General features: G+C 35.6%; 1 protein-coding gene across 9 annotated transcripts in view; it reads right to left on the reverse strand.

Moving 5' to 3' along the window:
* The window catches only part of LOC133530728 (latrophilin Cirl-like), a 474,969-nt gene that overhangs the window by 199,689 nt on the left and 256,129 nt on the right, over window positions 1-19,151 (reverse strand). For all 9 annotated transcript variants that reach the window (XR_009801369.1, XR_009801368.1, XM_061868759.1 and 6 more), the window contains one exon: window positions 14,388-14,747. Coding sequence is in view for 7 of the 9 variants with exons in the window: in XM_061868758.1 (XP_061724742.1) it covers window positions 14,388-14,747 (360 nt within the window). In the remaining 2 variants the exon portion in view is untranslated. The remainder of the gene's footprint in view (window positions 1-14,387; window positions 14,748-19,151) is intronic.

A 19,151-nucleotide genomic window follows, 5' to 3' on the forward strand; every position in this document is an offset into this window, starting at 1 on the left:
AGTCTAGGGACGTCTGACAAAGACATTTGTCAAGACGAGCACAAGACGCTCAACTTATCATTAAAAATGTCAGCATTTGACCTCTTCTCCGCTCCGCTGGATTACAGCTGGTTGATACCCACACGTCTTCTCTCATCTACTTATTCATCTCAGCCTCAGTGTAAAGTCCTGACAGTAACACTCTTAAATTGGTGAACCTTATGCAATAAAGTATACGATTGGTTAGGTAAACAGAGTGGACGACGATAAGTGGGTGCGGAATCAAGTCCCAATAGTAAGTTATCAAATTCGTATAGGTCATCATCATATCAGCCGAAAGGCGTTCACTGCTGGACATTGATCGGAACCGGTATTTTGCAAAAACATCGAAATAACCATATATTTCGGTTTATTTTATACTCTAAATGTAGGACTCAGTTGTGTTTTCAGATAACGACTTCGTATTATTAGATTGCCTAATTAGAAATGAAGTAATTAACAAAGAACGAAAAAATACCGTTTTCGTTCCCATACAAAAAATACCGGTTTCCGATCCCTGTCCCCAAGGGATCTCCACAACCACCGGTCGAACCGGTCGTGTATGTTGTATTCAAAGTTCTTATATACACAGATAAAGTATTTAGGTAATTTAGGTACGAAAATGTTGTCTTACTTTTAGAATTGTTCGCTATAAAAGTTTTCTAAAACCGTTCATAAAATTTTTGGTAACAAAAATCTCACCAAAACATTGAATTTTGGGTCTATAAATAAATATTCCCCTGAGTAAATTTGTTTAGCCACAATACAACGATTTTAAAAATACCAGTAAGTAGTTACTTGACCGGAACCTAAATATGAATTGCTATTAATAGACCTCGATTCCTCGGAAAAAGCCTCCAAAACTAATTATGTTACTTCACGAAAAGCTAAGTTTTAATCTTTTTATAGTTAGGTCACTAGAAATTCGCGATGGTTCTAAAAATGTGTGACAGCTGACACATAGACAAGCTGAAAGCTTGGCGATTGTTCCAGTAAATGGAGTAAAAATATGAAATGTCACCTGACTGCCAATCCAATTTAATTGTTTATTTTTGCTCCTAAAATGGCGGTGCAGAGGTCCGTTCTAAATTTATTTTTAAATTGTCTAAATGAAATCTAAGATAAGAGCAGTATACCAGGTACACGTCTTATACAAAAAAAGAAAACGTTTTTCCACTTCTAAATATTTTCCTTTCTCTATATATTTTTAGTATGTTATTGACACACTAAAAAAGTAGGTTGATAAGTTTTCCTTATTAAAAAAAATATTGCAATACAAAAAAAATATTAAAAAGCGAAACCTATTAACCTAAAATAATTATGCTGAAGCGAACGATCAAAATCAAAGTGATTTGTTAAGATTTCGTTAGAGGAAACCGTTTTCTCACGAAATGGAATTTAATAGAAAAAGTACCGTTATCTCGTTAGGATCGTAAAGCTTTTATTCCCACTTAAGACGTAGATTAATACTTTATATGTTATGATCATATCCACTAACGCTTCAAACATGACTTTTAAGCAACTTTAAACCCTTCCCCGAAATCAAAACGAATTGTAACCCTTTTACCAATTACCAAAATTAGATACCTTTGACCTTTCCTTCCTCTCCCAACGCAAAACAAGTCTTAAACACGAGGCACAGAGTTATAATTACTCTGCACTCGTTAACTAGACGATGATGGATGTACGCCCTACGTTCATTAACTGTGATTGCAATTTTCTAAAAAAAGACCTTCTGGTTCATTTTCAGTGTCTGACTTGAGCCGGTTATTGTCCTTTTCTGTCTCTTTTTGATGTCGTTTGCTATCTCTTTCAGGATCTTCAAAGGGCTTTTGTGGTGTAATTTACTTCTTACATTTGTGATATTAGTGAGGTCGGGACTAGAAAAGTTGAATGCAGTTGTAGCTTTCAATGTGACTTAGAAGCTTAAAAAGTAGCATTGTTTTATATAATCATTTAATCTTCGAAGTAAATTTTATCGGCGTAAAATTCTCCTAATTCAATATTTATACTTTTTAAACTTAAACTAAAGATTAGAAACTCTATTACTTTCCTACCGGTTTCAGTATAGATATAATACAACCCTCGTTATTCTTTCGGTCATTACCTTGAAAAATAACCTTTGCCTTTTTTCTTTCCATAACTTTTTTTACCATGCACTAAAAGCACTATTTTTCTTCATGGACCATAACCCAATTATCCGAACATTTCGAAATGAAATCTCTTGTCACAACGTGCCTGATAGCGTAAACAAGAAAAATGGCTGCCAAATGAAGACAAAGGATTGTTAGGATAAAAAGAGAACGGCATATATATGGCAGATGGCGAGTTGGAAGAATTTTTAGAGCAGTGTGGCAGGCTGAAATGTGGAATGGAAAATGATAACTTAAAAAAACTACGATGAATAAATGGATATTTTGTAAAGCCTTTGTATTTTGTGTGCTACTGTTCTGTTCTGTTTGAAAAATTGTGAAAAATCTTTAGAAACAGCAAGATAAAACGAAAACTTTCTTATTGAAAGTCTAATTGATATATTATTAACAGTAAATACATTAGTGGTTCTAGGTTTTCCGTTCGTAACTTGGTCAAAAGAAAATTTTATATGAAATCACATTAAGTAGGTAACCAAAAACCAACCAACTTTCCGTTTTCCCTTTAAAAAATGGAAAGTTGAAATTCGAAATGGCTGCCCATTTAAAGTTTACAAACTTAATGGCATAATAAAAACAAAACACAATCTTTGTTTGTTTTCAAGCCATTTCCAAGGTTTGTTGCGACTTATGTATCACAACTATCAGAAGTCAAAACAAAATTAACTGCTTCAAATGAGGTTTAAAAGAAAATACAGCTATTTTAACACTAGTTATACCCAATGTAGGACAAGAACAACGTAATTTTTGCAGTCACTACTGTGGTTATTTTGTGAGCGCTTACGAAAACTCAAGTGTTTAAAATTATGGCACGAAAACATACTTTAACTGGGACTGATTTAGTTACCAAGAGCAAACCTCACGAATAAACTACATCTTTCCCTAAAGATATGCTAAAGCACTTAAACGGAGAAAACATGACAGCGATATATTTCCATATCAATCGGCCGCACCGTCCAAAAGCTAAATGACTGTAAGAATCCATCCCGGTTTCAATTTATCACCCAGAGATGGCGCTGAATGTATGAATGAATTGAAAGTTAGATTACACAATTTAAATTCCCCCTTCATGCAAAATAGGGACGGAAAGATGAGGTTTGAGGGGGAATACATTATACCGAGGGGGTGAAATATTTACCTCGCGGGAGTTTGGAAGTGTGTTCGGCGGAGCGGCGCAAAATCTTAATGGATTATGGTATGATTGGCCACTCTTACCTGGGGATATTAAGAACGTTTTTTCTCTCTTGATTCTACTATTGGATAGCTAGCAATTAAGAAAAATAAAATTTTTTACGCCGTAGATAATCCGATTTGCTATTTTCGAACGGATTAGCCCTGGATCGATTAGCGAGATGAATGTTGCGATATCAAAGGGGTGTATTTTCGTACTGGTTTTAGTCGAGGCTTGTAAATTTCTCTTTATTTTTTATTGTGCTCTCGACTTTGTAAGCTTTTAATAGCTTATGCTCTATTGTTTTGCGGTGTGTGGACTTATCCAATCACTTTATTATTTTAAAATGATTCACATTTGATCTTCTTGACATTATCCGTTGTATTGCAAAAATAGCTTTATTTTCTGTGAAAAGTATAATACTTGAGATTCAAAAGAAAGAAGAACCAATAGAGGCCCGTATATCATTGATTGTGTTCCAAAGCTCTACAGATCTACGAATTACTTAAAGCTAATTCGTTAGAACTTTTTTCGTATTTACTTAGGCTTTATATAAACTTTGTAGGTAATTAGTAGGATATTTGCAAATAAAAACCCGTATTTTGCGAACTTGTTAATGGATTTTGCATTAAGACTTTTTAACACAATCAAGTAGGCGGTATAATAGCGGCTGTCGTGTTTAAAGTACCAATTAGATATATTACTGAGTTTCTAGAATTGGGATCGCTATGGGTAGAATGCTAGGTCCTGTTTAGCATTTAGCAAAAATTTTATGAGTTGGGTTTTTTAGTCTTATCTTCATGTCTTTAAATCTCTTTTTTGCTTTCGATGAGAACTGACTTTCTTCTCTTGAAAAGAAATGATTGTTTTTCACATTTTTGTAGCTCGTAAATTTCATTGTTTTATTTTTAGATAAAGACAACGTTTCGGAATAAAGAAGGTTATTTTAGTACGCAAAGAAAAAAATCTACTTTGGGACATTAATGTTGTTAAGTGGTACATTATTTCTACATTTCTCTTTTTACGAGAAGTTTAAGAGTACTGCCATTATAGTTAAAAAGTAAAAAACAACAGCTGAATCAGCTCGCAAATTCAGAGCAAGATTCCAAATTAACTAACCTACACAAAACAGAGCATGCCCCATTTACTGTAATTAACACAGGGTGATTAAAAAATTAAGATTATTAGATACTCTAAGAATAGCGTTGTCTGTCGAAACGGAACCAGTGTGTAAACTTTTACAAATTAGCGCTGATTTTGCGCAAGGCATGTTCAGAGTACAAGTTTGAGCAGTCGAAAAATATTACTGGAGCAACGGTAACCCAAAAAGGAGCTGGCAGGATCTATAAATCCCTACTAATCCCTGCTAATAGTATAAATGTGAAAGTAGCTCTGTCTGTCCTTACCTGTGATACCTTTTCACGGTCAAAGCACTGAACCGGTTTAGATGAAATTTGATATAGTGATAGTTTAAGGCCCGAGTATGGACATAGGATAGTTTCATCATCATCATTATCCTACGCAGGCAAAGGTGCGGGCAGACACTAGTAGAAAATATGGCAGGAGCATGCGCTATGCCGTTATGGAAGAAATGGGTTGCCTTTCTGCTTACGACGCTGTATGTTCGAATCCTAATACGGGTAATTATTTGTGTGTTCATCATGAACATTTGTTTCCGAGTTATTTGATGTTTTCTAAATATCTAAGTACGTATATATTTATATAAGAATGTATATATTGTCGCCTAGTATCCATAGCACAAGCTGAGTTAGAAGCAAGCGTGAGATAGTCCTCAAATATTTATTTATCCATTTATCCATAAGGCATGTTCCCAGTAGTGAGACATTTATAGTTCGTGTCATCAACGATGACGCGCAGATTTATCAAATCTAACCTTTAATAAAATGGTAATACGAGTCAAGGCACGCGTCTTCGTGAATGACATGATCTATACAGAATAAAAATATGTTATTATTATTCAGAGGATACATTACCTGGCAACCGTATGATTAATAGATAATTGGGATTAAGGATAACTCCAAATAACCAATTTTCTCTTGCAAAAAATAAGTTGCATGAACTGAGGAAACCTCATAAAATTTATCATTTCCATTATAATATCCAAACAATTTGAATGTAACAAAAGAAAATGGCGGCTGTTTGTGCTCCTTGTTTATTTTGGTGTTAACGCAGTCTTAGTACCTTACCGTTTTAACGGAGTTTACATACGGCTATAGAATGCGCTATATGTGGTGAGTGTGAAAAGGTTTCAACTTACACGTGTCTGTGTTTTTATTATAATTTGGTTTCAATGAACTATATGCCTCTTAAGAGGCCGAATTGTCTGACATCGAATATAATTTATAGATAACAGCTTGAAATTAACTTTATGTAAGGTCACTGTGGGCAAGACCGTCTACAAGGCAAGTCCGTCAACACATTATAACTTTTGAATTAGAAAGAGTTTGCCGCTTTGGCGTCGAGTTTATAAGTCAGTTTTTCGCGCTAGTTCCCTCACTCTAAAACAGATGGCGCTGTGACAACGAACTTCAGAGCAATCCGCGTAAACAAGTCATTACGTGTATGGAACTCGAAGTGATAGTGCGACAGTCTCTGCAAATAAAATTGTTAAAAATAGTTTGTGACAAAATTTTAAACCGAAATTGACTACGTAAGTAATATAAGACCCGGCAATCTTTATTATGTGTTTAAATTATCAGATATTGGCTTAGTTTTGTAATTATACGTTCCATCATTCATCACATTAAAATTTTGCTGAGTTGGAAAGTCCGTCTACTATGCACCAGGCAAGTCCGTCATATGCCGGACTTTCCTTGAATCAGAGGTTACCAACTGTTAAATGGCTTCAATATTTTTTATTACGATTTTATAAGGTTACTACAGATACGCATCTTTACGACATTGCGCATGATGTTTGTGTTTTGTGTTTATTAACAATTTTAATTTCGATACTACTAAAGAAATGTGTTCTTCATCCTCAGCACTATGTAACCGAAAATACAAATAAAAAAATACCTATTAAGTAAATAAATAATGGCCGCAAACTAAGCATAGCTTAGCTTTTACTATTGGTGCTAGGCGACGACATATATAAACTTATATAGATAAATACATAAAAAACAAACATGACTGGAGGAACAAATATCTGTGTAGATTATACAAGCAAATGCCCCTACCGGGATTCGGATGATCATCGCCTTCATATGTTATATTATTATACCTATGACACATATTATTACCCTTTTAATCCTCTTTAATTTTAGAATACGGTTGTACAGTCATGTTTTCTTGACAGTTTTGAAGATTAAAATCATTGCAGCCATATCAGTCCGTACGTATTTTTTATTTCGGAACATTTATTGTACTTATCGTAGTTTAGGCGTTTTGCCTACACCGTGATACAAGGTTACGCGCCACGCCAACGCTATACCGCGCGTGCCACGCCGCTATGTGACGTGGGTTCTTCGCCTTACTTATCCTGAAAATTTACGTATGTAGGGTACCTACTTGTGTTCTGGAGTTTGATTTGCCAATCACTATTTGATTTAAACTTAAACGGTGTTCGTAGTTTAAAATTGCTACTACTATGAGTTTATTTATGTAACCCTCTTTGATCTCCGTAAATTTAAAACAACGAGTAAATTTAACACGACTATTAGTATTTTATTTGAGAAGTCCAAAAAATAAGTACGTATAATTATTTTCCAAAAAAGGTTTACCACCCCATTTACGTAATATATGCCGGACTTACCTTTTAATAAGAAAAATTGTGTTTATTTCGAATCTAAACCCTATATTAACAAGTTTAGAGTACACTTTTCATTGTCTTGTTTCGTTCTTTGTAAGGATTCGAATACGAACACATAAGTACCCATAGTATGGCTGATATCGTTACTAGACGGACTTACCTTAAACTACACGGGAAGTCCGTCTACTCGCCGAATTTTTAAAAATACTATTGTTTTTGCTTAATTTATGATTATAATGATCTGTCACTATAGCCCTACTATTATTTATGAAATTCTTCATCGTATGTGATTACAAGCGGTCACGTAAGTGAATAATTAACGGAGCTAGAATACTCCAATGTAAAAAATAAATAAAGTATGCCGGTCTTGCCCACAGTCACCTTAAATGAATATCCTTTTTTCTTTGTGTTATTTTTCTCTTAATTGTTTTTTTTTCTATTTGCAACTATTAGCTAGCGGGTCTATGACAATCGATGATGGAAAACGCTAATCGAAAATAAAATAAATAATGCATGGAAATAGTCATGTCGCTTTTCGTAGCATACATTTTTTTTCTTTCGTCTTACGTTTGATGTAATTATTATGTGTCTGTTATTAAAATGTGTAGACAGTAGCCCCAACTAAATAAATTGCTTACGAGTATAATATTCCATAGCATTAAAAGGGATATAATGTTATGAAACAACATTTTGAATAACTAGTTTTCTTCTTTTTTCTTTGTTTGAGCTTCAGCTCTGATCCAATTCAATTTCACTAGGCACAATCTACTTTATAACGCAGCTTTATTCTGAATGTAGTTTTGTGGAAAAATGCAAAGTATCCTTCTATAGTTAAGTTCTCTGCACCTACTAACCCCTTAGTTCGTAAGTCTAATAAAAATATGTGTCCATCGTTACACGAAATAAAAATATATTCTTTCATTAATATATTACACCTTGTATATAATTAATCAGTGATCGGGGTTTTGGATGCCCCTTGATGAATATAGCCCCTTTAAGTCCGCGATATCTTTTAAACTGCTCGAAAAAACGCTTTTTCTAATGTAGATAACATATTTTTAAATATACGACATTAAATAAGCAGTTATTGAGAACATTCACCCCGAGCGGCAATCTAAACCCCGATGACTGATAATTATACTACCTATGTTATCTAGCACCATAGATAATTTGAAACAGAGGTGGATTGTAGAAGAAAACTTTGTAGCCACAGTAAATTTACTGCTATCTTTCGACACATGATTAAGAGCAATTCCTAACTGAGCAACTTTTCAAATCTCGAATTTTTGAAGCTATGTTTCTGTCGCGCTGCGGTGGGCGGGAGCCGGAGCTATCTAAGTGTGAGTGCGCGCACACAGACGCGAGACTCGTGCGCTCGCTCATTGCGCGCCGTTCCGTCGACATCGCCCGCGAGCCAGACGGAATTTATTCTGCGCTGCCCGACGCAAGTTGTTTTTGTTGTTACCACGTAATATTGTTTTTCATTTTTATATTATACTGTATCTATTACACCCTAATACCAAACACCCTATCACCTGTACTAAACGTATTTTACACCTATGATGACGAAATAATTAATGATTGATTGATTGATTGATATTAATTACCATATAGTTAAAAACTGCAAAAAAGAATGATGTCTCAGCTTCGGTTGTCGTCGTACAGTCAAGTGCAAAAATATGTATCGAAAGAATCGTCTCATAAATATGGTACTACGCTCTTATTACACTGGAATAAGATGCTATGGGACATATTTTTGAGTAAGATGTGTACACCCATATTTTTACACTTGACTGTACCTATCCGTATCAGTAAGTTGGGAGTGATCATGGTGTGTTGTGAAATTTTGTAAGTAGGTATAAATATACCTATGGTTAAACTACAATCTATTTAACTTGTAGTACGATGGGGCTAAACTTGGGCCGCCTTATTGAAGAACGTATATATCGCAATGACAATCTGGGTAAAGTATGTTGGGATAATGCCGGACAATTTTGGGACCAATTGAGAGAACTCGTGAAAAAATGATTTTTCGTGATCTCAACACGTGACAGATTCTTGAAGTACATAGCGAATTGTTAAATAATAACCGTAGATTCGGCCTGAATTTTGGGAATCTTCAATATAGAACGGTTTTAGTTTTGTACCTGTGTAAAGATGAGACATACTTTTTTTAGGGTAACGAGTGTTTTGCCATCAAGGGAGAACATTGGATGGTGAAAAAAAAGTTGCTTCTAATGGAAAGAGAATAAGGTATCACAAAGAAATAGGTCCGGTGTCTACCCTTTTGTATCCGATCTTAACCCGGATACAAAAATTGGTAAAATTGTGGCTCTCAAACTTTGATACCTATGTCATAAGGCAATTTGATAAGTAAACAATGTGCTAAGAAACCTCTTATTGTAAGGTTTACCCGAAGTAATAAAAAAAAACCACTAAAATAATAGATACGTTGCGTAGTTTTGACAATTTAAGATTTCGTGAACTGTACAGGTTTAGGGAAAGTGTAAATGTATTGTTTATTGAATGGAATGTACTGGAAGATATTAAGTACTTAAGTAGGAGGGACAAAAATCAAAATAAAAAATAATCGTGCCCAGTCATTTTTAATGAAGGTCGCCAAAAAAATAAGAATCTAACTTAGAAATCAAAAAGACTAAGTAGTTCTTTAAAAAGGTCAAGGTCACTGAGAGCCCATCTTGAAGTCTAGAAAATAATTAAAATTGCGATTTTGTTGGTTTAATTTTGCAATTATGTATATATATAGTTGATATACAATCTTTTTTTTTGATAAAATGTAAGGATCGTATGTAAAGAGTAAAGTAAATATATAGGAAAAGAGAGCCCTCTTGAAGCATTTTAAGGAAACTAATTTCTCTCTCTATTTTGTATCCGAAACTAGCAATGTATGTATGCGTGCACATCTACATATGCATCCGTATGTGTAGGTACTTTATTGCGAAAAATTGCTCATTTGCTATCTATTTTACTCGATTTTGTTATAAATTTCAACATGTATCATCATAAATACTCTTTATTGCACACCTCAATAAAAGAAAACAATACAAAAGAAAACATACACATAAGCACAGGTAAACAACATGCGGTCTTATCGCTAAAAGGCAACCTTTGGGTTGCGGAAATTAAAAAAATTACATTGTCAGTAACCGTCGCGCTGGTAGTGGTACTGGATAAAAATAATGGTACGAAAGTGTGATCAAGAAAACAATAAATGTGATAATTAAGGTCAGTAGGTAAATTGAAGAAAATTTAAAGTTTGATAATCACTGCTGTTTTTTAAATAGGTAAAGATCTGATTGTTTCTGGTCCGATCTTTACCTGGAAGAGTCAAGATCGGATATCGGTCTACAGCAGTGCTAGGTCTGTTAACACAATTACAAAAACAAACACAGTTTCATCACAATACGCAAAATAAATTACAGAGCGAAGATCGGATAGAAGGAAGAATTCGCGAAATTTACCTTGCTCTCTGTGATTGCACATAGCACAAGCCCGACTCCCTGAGCGACGCGGGGACACTGACAGTCGAGGCGCAATGAAATGGCGTCTTAAACAATGTTGCCAACATTAAAAAATAAAGCCAAATTAGGGGGAAATGAATGTCCTACGTTCTTCACCCGCATCCGATATTTACCCAACATACCTTAATCGTTGAACCGCCGCATTTCAAAATGGCCCTTATTTTGATATCGGCTAGCCGTAATGTAATACGGCGGATTATACAATACGACTGCGATACTTATATATAAATCCCCTCGTCAATGTAATTTCATTAAATTTGCTATCTAGTGGCAAACATCAAAGTAGTTATCTTTTACTTGTGACGCACAAGTGTGAGCAATGTAAAATACTATATTTCTAAAAAAAATTGCCTACTACGTAATAAAAGAAAATGTGATTATTAAATTATAATACGAAAGGTGGTCAAATCGCAAAATGCTGTCGTTTTATTTAAAATAATGAAATAATTAGACCAGTTCCGAAAGTACCGAGAAATCCCGGTTCTTTAAAACAGTACCGGTTCTGCAATCCCTAATAAGGATGTTATTCCCATCACTATTCCTTCTGCGTACGTATATTTAGAAACTGTCTCCGCCTCCAATTCGTGCGATAAGGACAACTGCAGCTCGGACCGAAATTCACTCGCAAAAAACTCAAAAATCGAGGTTTCGCTCTCGACTGTTTCCTCCTCCAAAACGCAACTAATCATTATGAAATTTTGGAAATTGCAAGAGGAAGAAATAATCTATGCCGCTATGTTTTGATTTTTTGGATATTTTTTGTCATATTTGTATACTGTGCCTTTTTTTACAGCCAATTCAATTGAGCCGTTTTTGCGATTTTCGAGGCGCTGTATCTTTCTTCAAAATAAAATAATCCAAAAAAGCAAAACATAGCGGCACAGATATTGATGATATTGATCTTATTTGAAAAAATCAATGCTCTAGGTTAAAAATCCAGGGAGGAATCAGTCGAGAGCGTTTGTATGGAAAAATCGCAACTAGGAATTCCTCTTAAAACTTAGAACACCATTTGACTTTGATACTTATACTATACTCAAGTGTATTTTAGTTCCAGTTATCAAGTTAGGTCCTCCTTACACAGACGTACATTTGCCCGTACTATAGCAACTTACGCCCTTCTTGCCGTGAAATTATCAAGTCCGTACTATAGCAACTTACGCCCTTCTTGCCGTGAAATTACCAAGTCCGTACTATAGAGACTTACGTCCTTTTAGCTCGAAAATTTTCAAGTCAATACTAAGGGAAGATACGTCCTTTTACATCGGATCGTTGTTTACATGTTAGATATAAGACGTTTTAACGCTGAAAGGCTGATTTATGAGCATTTGGAGAAAACAGTTTTGTGCTTTGCAGTGGGTTAACCGTATACTACTCGTTTAAAAGATAAAGCTACCGGTTCTAGAAGAAGGTAGATACAAGTCAGATCAGAGTTATTTAAGAACGCTATTTTCAGTATGTATGTAGCTTTTGTTATTGTTTACATACCAAACATGTCCTATGTAAATAGGACAGAGAACGTTATGTGTTAATCAAATTTGAATATAATTCCAATTAAGGGTCTCCCCGATATATCGACGCGAAATCGGCAAAGCTGATAGAAATAGTTATTTGTACAACAAGAGAGCAAAGATTGATATTTCTTCGAGTGCTTATTTTGAGTCCCGGGCTAGCGAAAAATTCTATAAAAAAACTTTGTAAGATACGGTCCGAATTGCGGATACAACTATTTGTCAACTATAGCAGAGATCGTCAAAAGTAGAATTATTTACTTTGCGTAACAATTACGTAATTTTTTTAAGTTCATTGTTTTGATTGTATAATAAAATACGTAAAATATTGTGTCTTTATTAAATTTTAGACTTTTATTTCATTAATTAATTATTACGAATGAAGACTCATAGGGTGTTTTGGAACAATGCGGTCTGACTTATTTCGGAGGTCTATTATAAACACTGTTGAATTACGTATGTACTTTTTTTGTCTTTTTCTTTTTCCTAATAACGTGAAATGCGATTTTGCTCAAGGTTTTTAAACAGCAAATTACCCTTGTTCTGAAGTGAAAAAAGCTTTATTTCTATGCAATAAGGACGAAAAACACGTCGATGCGTCGGCGGGCGTCGGCCGAGCCGAACGACGACTTTTTCGCTCTTATTGCTCAGACATAAAGCTTATTTCTATCGGCTTATGGCGATTCCACGTCGATATATCTGGGGAGACTCTTAATGCTGAATCCGCGACAAAATATTGTAAATTTAGGTAATTTATTGATTTCAAGCCGTTATTACTTTGTAGGTACAGTATAGCTTTTTGGCCCTCATTTTTCTTCATTTCCCTAACCAGAATCCATAGCTGTACGTTTTAACTCTGTATTTTGGCTATTACGTCCACTTTAAACGATTAATCTCGATAATATTATACAAAATAACGTAAAGAACGTGAGGTTTACTCAAGGGACCCCTGTAGTTTTTCAAAAAAACAGGTTTTTAAAGGGACAGCAACGTGCATATGGAGTTGCAGGCTGCCATAGGATACGGTGGCTGCTTATCATCAGGTGACCTGTATACTTGTTTTCCGCCGATATGGTATATCATAAACACTTCTGGAACCCAGATCCAGATCTAAAAGCCAACTAATCCATCCATCTTACAAGGCTTACCCACGCTGCCTACGCGGCCTTTTCCATTACGCGCAGTAGGTTAACCCATGTGAAACTAATGTCTTTGAATAAAACGGTACCTACACGATTACTCACTAACCACAATTATCATAACCCCTTTTTTGTTTACTATTCATAAATTTCACGGTTAAAGTTCTTTGTGCGATTTCAAGTAAATTCGGACTATGACTAAGCCTTTGCAAAAGTTTGTGATCTCAGAATCTTCGTTTTCGTTAATTAGTCATTTCAACTTTAGTTTTCCTTGACTATTGTGTGGTTGACAATTCGATTTCAAACAGCTGTCGGTACTTGGTAGAACAGCGGGGGTTTCTATTTGTTGTTGATTTACAGACGATGATGAATGTATCAGTTACTTAGAAAAAGGAAACTTCTTATTAGAATATAGGGAATCAATTTTACGATTAGTTCTATTTTAGTAATTAAAGAGCTCGGATCAGAAGAGATACATATATTAGTCATATCGAAGTAACAAATAATTTCAACTGAAGTGGATGTTGCTGACTTTGCTTCTTTATGACTCATATACAGACGCATGTAGAGCAAGATCCAGAAATGGTATATTACTTTCTATAACAGTTAAAAGTACTACTAAGCTTTTCCATCACAAACAAAAAGCAAGTGTGGAAAATGTGTCACGTATAGGAATTTCGAAGTTCAAAGGGTAAAACGGGACCTTATAACTAAGACTCCGCTGTCCGTCCGTCTGTCTGTCCGTCTGTCACCAGGCTGTATCTCATGAACCGTGATAGTTAGACAGTTGAAATTTTCACAGATGGTTTCTGTTGTTATAGCAATAACAAATACTAAAAAGTACGGAACCGTCGGTGGGCGAGTCCGACTCGCACGTGTCCGGTTTATATATTTATTTAGAGGCTTAGCTTAAGGTGCATCCACATCGCAGGTAACTTTTGTAGAGCAGCACTGTGCAACACGGTAACATTAGGTTACCTAATGTAGCAGTAATATTTGGAAGCGTTTTTCTACAAATAGATACTGCGGTGTGAATACTTGTTTATAGACACTAAAAGTTGAACATGAAGAAATTTAATGCACTCACCTGCACTCCTCGCTTCAGCCGGCAGTCTATCCATAAACAGCATCAAACACAACACAAACACAATTGTTTTAAACCTAAAGCACCAGCCTCTTCGATACCTCTCCCACACATTATTGCTACAACTAACCGCTTTCCCAAAACTATTATTGTCTAATTTACTATTATTGCTAAACACATCTCTTTCTTCGCCTCCTCTGTCTTCTAGTAACGATTTGATATCTTGTAGGCTTTTACTTTTGTTTGTTATAGTCTTTTCTAGTGGTTCTGTGTCGTTCCAAATCATAGTTGGTCTTGGCTTCGTGCCGAAGTTAGTCATGTGCATTTGTGATGTCAAATCGCCGCATCTTGGTGTGGGCTCATCTGGAAAGAACAAAAAATATATTAATTTAGGAATGACATAATAACAGGAGTGGTAGGTTAGCGTGGTATGGGCATTTAATGAGGAGGGATGAATACCATATAGGAAAAAGAATGTTAGGAATGAATGTTGATGGACGGAGAGCGGATGGCAGACCCAAAAAACGATGGATGGATTGTGTGAAAGAGGATATGAGAAAGAAAGGAGTGAGTGCTGAGGTGACCAAAGATAGAGGAGAATGGAAGAGAAGAACATGTTGTGCCGATCCCACATAACGTGGGATAAGGGCAGGAGGAAGAAGAATATAACAACAGTTCTATGAGGGATGTTGAGAAACAGAACCACCTATCCTACTGAAATGTGCATCCACACCGCAGTTTTGTGGAGTAGCTGAAGAGCGACACTGTGTAACAGAAAGTAACTAGGTAAGTTACCTAATGTTACCTTGTTGCACAGTGTTGGACGAAACGTTAATGCGATTGACTATAAACCATTACAAATTGAACCGTAAACTGTAACCGTCCGTTACGGTGTACGGTTCAATTTTTAACGGTTAATGGTCAATTGAAATTAACGTTTGACCAACACTGGTGTTGACCTACCAAAGTTAAATGCGGTGTAGATGCACCTTAACGTTACCCCGTCTAAAACTAGATTTACAGAATATAAAATACTGCAGGTTTTAATATTAAATTCGAGTAATCCATTCTAAAAAATATAAAGGATAATCGGTTAATCCAAGTTTTGGTTCAATTCACAATTTTATTTCACCAATGTTGTTTACGAATGTTACATAATAAACTTTGCGATCCCATTCGTAATACACGGATGGAGTTAAAAAGCAATATTTCATTTTCATCACAAAAAAGGAATGAACAAAAAAAGCACGTTAACCCAATATTCACCGTTGGAACAGATGAAGTAAGTGTAGTTTTTAGTAAAGCGAACTATTTTATGTATATGGAGCTCCATTTTTCCGTGTATATGGTGCAAATATTAAAACACGCGGAAACGCATAAATGGGATATTCGCGGAAGTTTGGCTTTTGTACAGATCTGTAATTTGAATGTGTATTTCAAAAGAGAAATAATATAAAATATTATAGATATTTTAAATAACTGCAACGAAATGAATATAAATGTAAAAGGCTAAAAACAAAAGATTCCATATTAAACACTGAAAATTCAGGTCTCTTTTTTGCCAAAAGCTTGTATTCATTTATTTACCACACTCATACTAATGTAACTCTATGGTATATGAAATATATAGTTTTACATAAAGTTTATTGTTATATGTTCCATAAATTACTTCAAACCTTGTCTAAAAACATGGTGCTTGACAGTGTTGGCCGAAACGTTAATGCAATTAACAATTATTGGCCATTAACCATTATAAATTGAACCGTAACCTGTAACCGTCCGTTACGGTTTAAGGTTCTATTTATAATGGTTGATGGCAATTAACGTTCAGCCAACACTGGTGCTTGATGCGTAACCAATGATCGGTTGCATTTGGGTGTTGTTTTTTAAGACCTATCATTTAAGATAAAGCGGTAAAAAAAATGGTTCTAGCTTAATCCACCTATAGCCAATGGTGAGCCCCAGCTAGATTAGCGTTCCAAAATTGAAGTGTTTAAAATAGTTTAAATTGTACAAACTGTACAGTTGTTTTTTAGTCGCTTCTGGGCAAGCGACTAAAAAACGACTGTTAACTAGCTCCCGCACACCGACAGATAAAAAACCAAGCTGTTGTTCAACAACGAGTGTCAAAAAATTAATCAACAAAAACAAATGCACTCGTTTGGCGTAAGCACTAGTTTTTGCGAGAGTGACTGCCATCTGACCTTCCAACCCAGAGGGTAAACTACGCCTTATTGGGATTAGTCCAGTTTGCTCACGATGTTTTCCTTCCCCGAAAAGCGACTGAATATCAAATGATTTTTTGTATATAAGTCCCGAAAAACACATTTGTACTCTTTATGTATGAGTATACTTTATAGTTAAATAATGTCATTAGGTACCTGTGCGTCCCTTTCAGGGATAGGTATGTTGAGCAACGTAGGTAAGTCCTTATCTTATTTATATGGAACGACTTGTTAAGCATGCACTTTAAATGCTATTCAGGCTTTAGGTCGCTCCAACAAGTCTAGACTTTACTAATGAGCTCGTTACGTAAATCGATGCCTGCGAGTGATCGATCTGACGTCATCTTTACGATAATTATCCTGTCTTCAATAAAACAAAAGTATTTGAATAATAAAACGACAGTAAGAACCATTATAGGTAAAATGCTGCTGACAATATCTTCAACGAAGAATAACTCCGTGTCTTACGTAATAATCCCTCAATTTCGAAAATATTTTCATATTACATACTCAACATTTTTCTGGAAGAGATTGGGATATCTTTGGCGATAAGACCGCCTGTTGTTTGCCTCTATCAATAAATAAATATTATAGGGACATTCTTCTACAAATTGACAAAGCCAAGAACGTTTGTGTTGTGGGTACTCAGACAACGATATATATATAGTATACAAATACATAGAAAACATCCAGGACTCAGGAACAAATATCTGTGCTCATCACACAAATAAGTGACCTTACCGGGATTCGAACCCAGGATCTTCGGCTTCATAGGCAGATTCACTACCCACTAGGCCAGACCGGTCGTCAATCAATAATTGGTTATCATTATTTTTTTCTAAAAATACATCTTACGTACTTATTTTCTATAAATTTACTCGTATCGGATAAAAATGTACACAGCAATATTTTTATTTAGTTTTTTGTGATGAATCTACAGCTCAATAAATATAATAACAAATTCCTGCAGGCGATGTAGATCCGAATTATAAAATATTTAGTTTTTTTGGTATCTTGCTTAGTTTCAGTTAAAAACACACTGACTTGGCTTTTCGTCGAATAGATACATAAGTAAGTGGCTTAAGAGGGGCGAATAACTTTTTGAATCTAACGAAGTAACGGTCATTTTTCTATTAAATTCGGTTTCCACTAACTAAATCTTAACAAATCACTTTGATTTTGATGTCGACGCTTCAGCATAATATATTCTAGGTTTATAGGGTTCCTTGTTCCTTTTTGAAAAATATTTTTTTTGTATTTGAGAAAGAGGAAAATATATGTACCTACCTAGTTATTCATTGTGTCAATAACATACTAAAAAATCATGGAAAATAGAAAATACAATCACGTGGTATACTTCCCTCTTAAACATTTGTGTCAGAACAGCAGGTGTCATTCCGAGGCAACATTTTGTTTATAGAACCATAGAATCAGTGTTATGCAGTGGCGGATTAACCGAACAGCAGAAAAAGCATATGCTAAGGGCCCCGCGCCTAGGGGGGCCCCGCGCTCCGACCCCGACCATGCGATTTCGGTACGCGGAACCGGCCAAGTTCAAGTAGAACTCGCATTCCGCGGATCCTGTACTACCACATTTTATTTGTTTTCGTAAGCCAGTAACAATATTGATCAATTATTATTATTTTATTATCCTGTCTATTTTTCTTTAAGACGATACCAAATTTAAAGAATTTTTAGGCTTACGCAAAGACCAAGAGCAGAGTTTAGCAGAAAACCGAAGGTGCAGAGTGTCTTAAAACTTTTGTGCATGGCTAAGCTGCAGGAAACAGAGCTCGGAAACGAACAAAAGAAGATACTGTGTTTAAAAACATATTAGTGAAAAGCAATGAAGGATGATTTCTTTATTAATTATTATTTCAAATAACAAATTGCACCTTACAGCTAATGCCTAATTATGATCAGCTTTGAGCCCGTAGTAGACCAAAGGACGCGCTCCTCTACGGCTGGCCGGGCGCCCAAAATATGCCGAGTTGCTGCAAAGCCGTGATACATTATGATCTAATTGTCAAAATGTTATAAAAAGAAAACAGCGGGGCCCCTATGCAGGATTTTGCATTCGCATATGCCGGATGTAAAGCCCTACATAGGGCCCAATACCCAAAGCATCCCAGCAAGTCGCACTTTCGAGCAAGAACTAAGGCCGAGCAGCAGGCGAGCCGAGATCACATTGGTTCAATTCCAAACTCTGTTCTCCTACAATTCAGCCTTTGCACGCCGCGATAGAACGCTCCGGGCCTCCGCCCTTATACAGAGCTCGGCCTACAGCCTCGTTCACACTATGGCATTGGTTTCATTCTAGGCTCTGCTTTCCTGCAGCTTGGCCTTCAGCTTCGCACGGGAACGCTACAAAATCGGGTGGTCCGGATATTCAGCTCGTGGAGCTCAGCCTTCGGCCTTGTTTTTTGGCTCACTTAGCCATTAGTTCCCACTGTTTAGGTCCGACTCACTTTTCACCTATTTTTACAAGCTTTTGTAAACTTAATAATATTGATGTTGTTAAATAGTATCCCTACATGCTTTT

Source organism: Cydia pomonella, chromosome 23, assembly GCF_033807575.1.
Source record: "Cydia pomonella isolate Wapato2018A chromosome 23, ilCydPomo1, whole genome shotgun sequence".
Classification (NCBI taxonomy): Eukaryota; Metazoa; Arthropoda; class Insecta; order Lepidoptera; family Tortricidae; genus Cydia; species Cydia pomonella.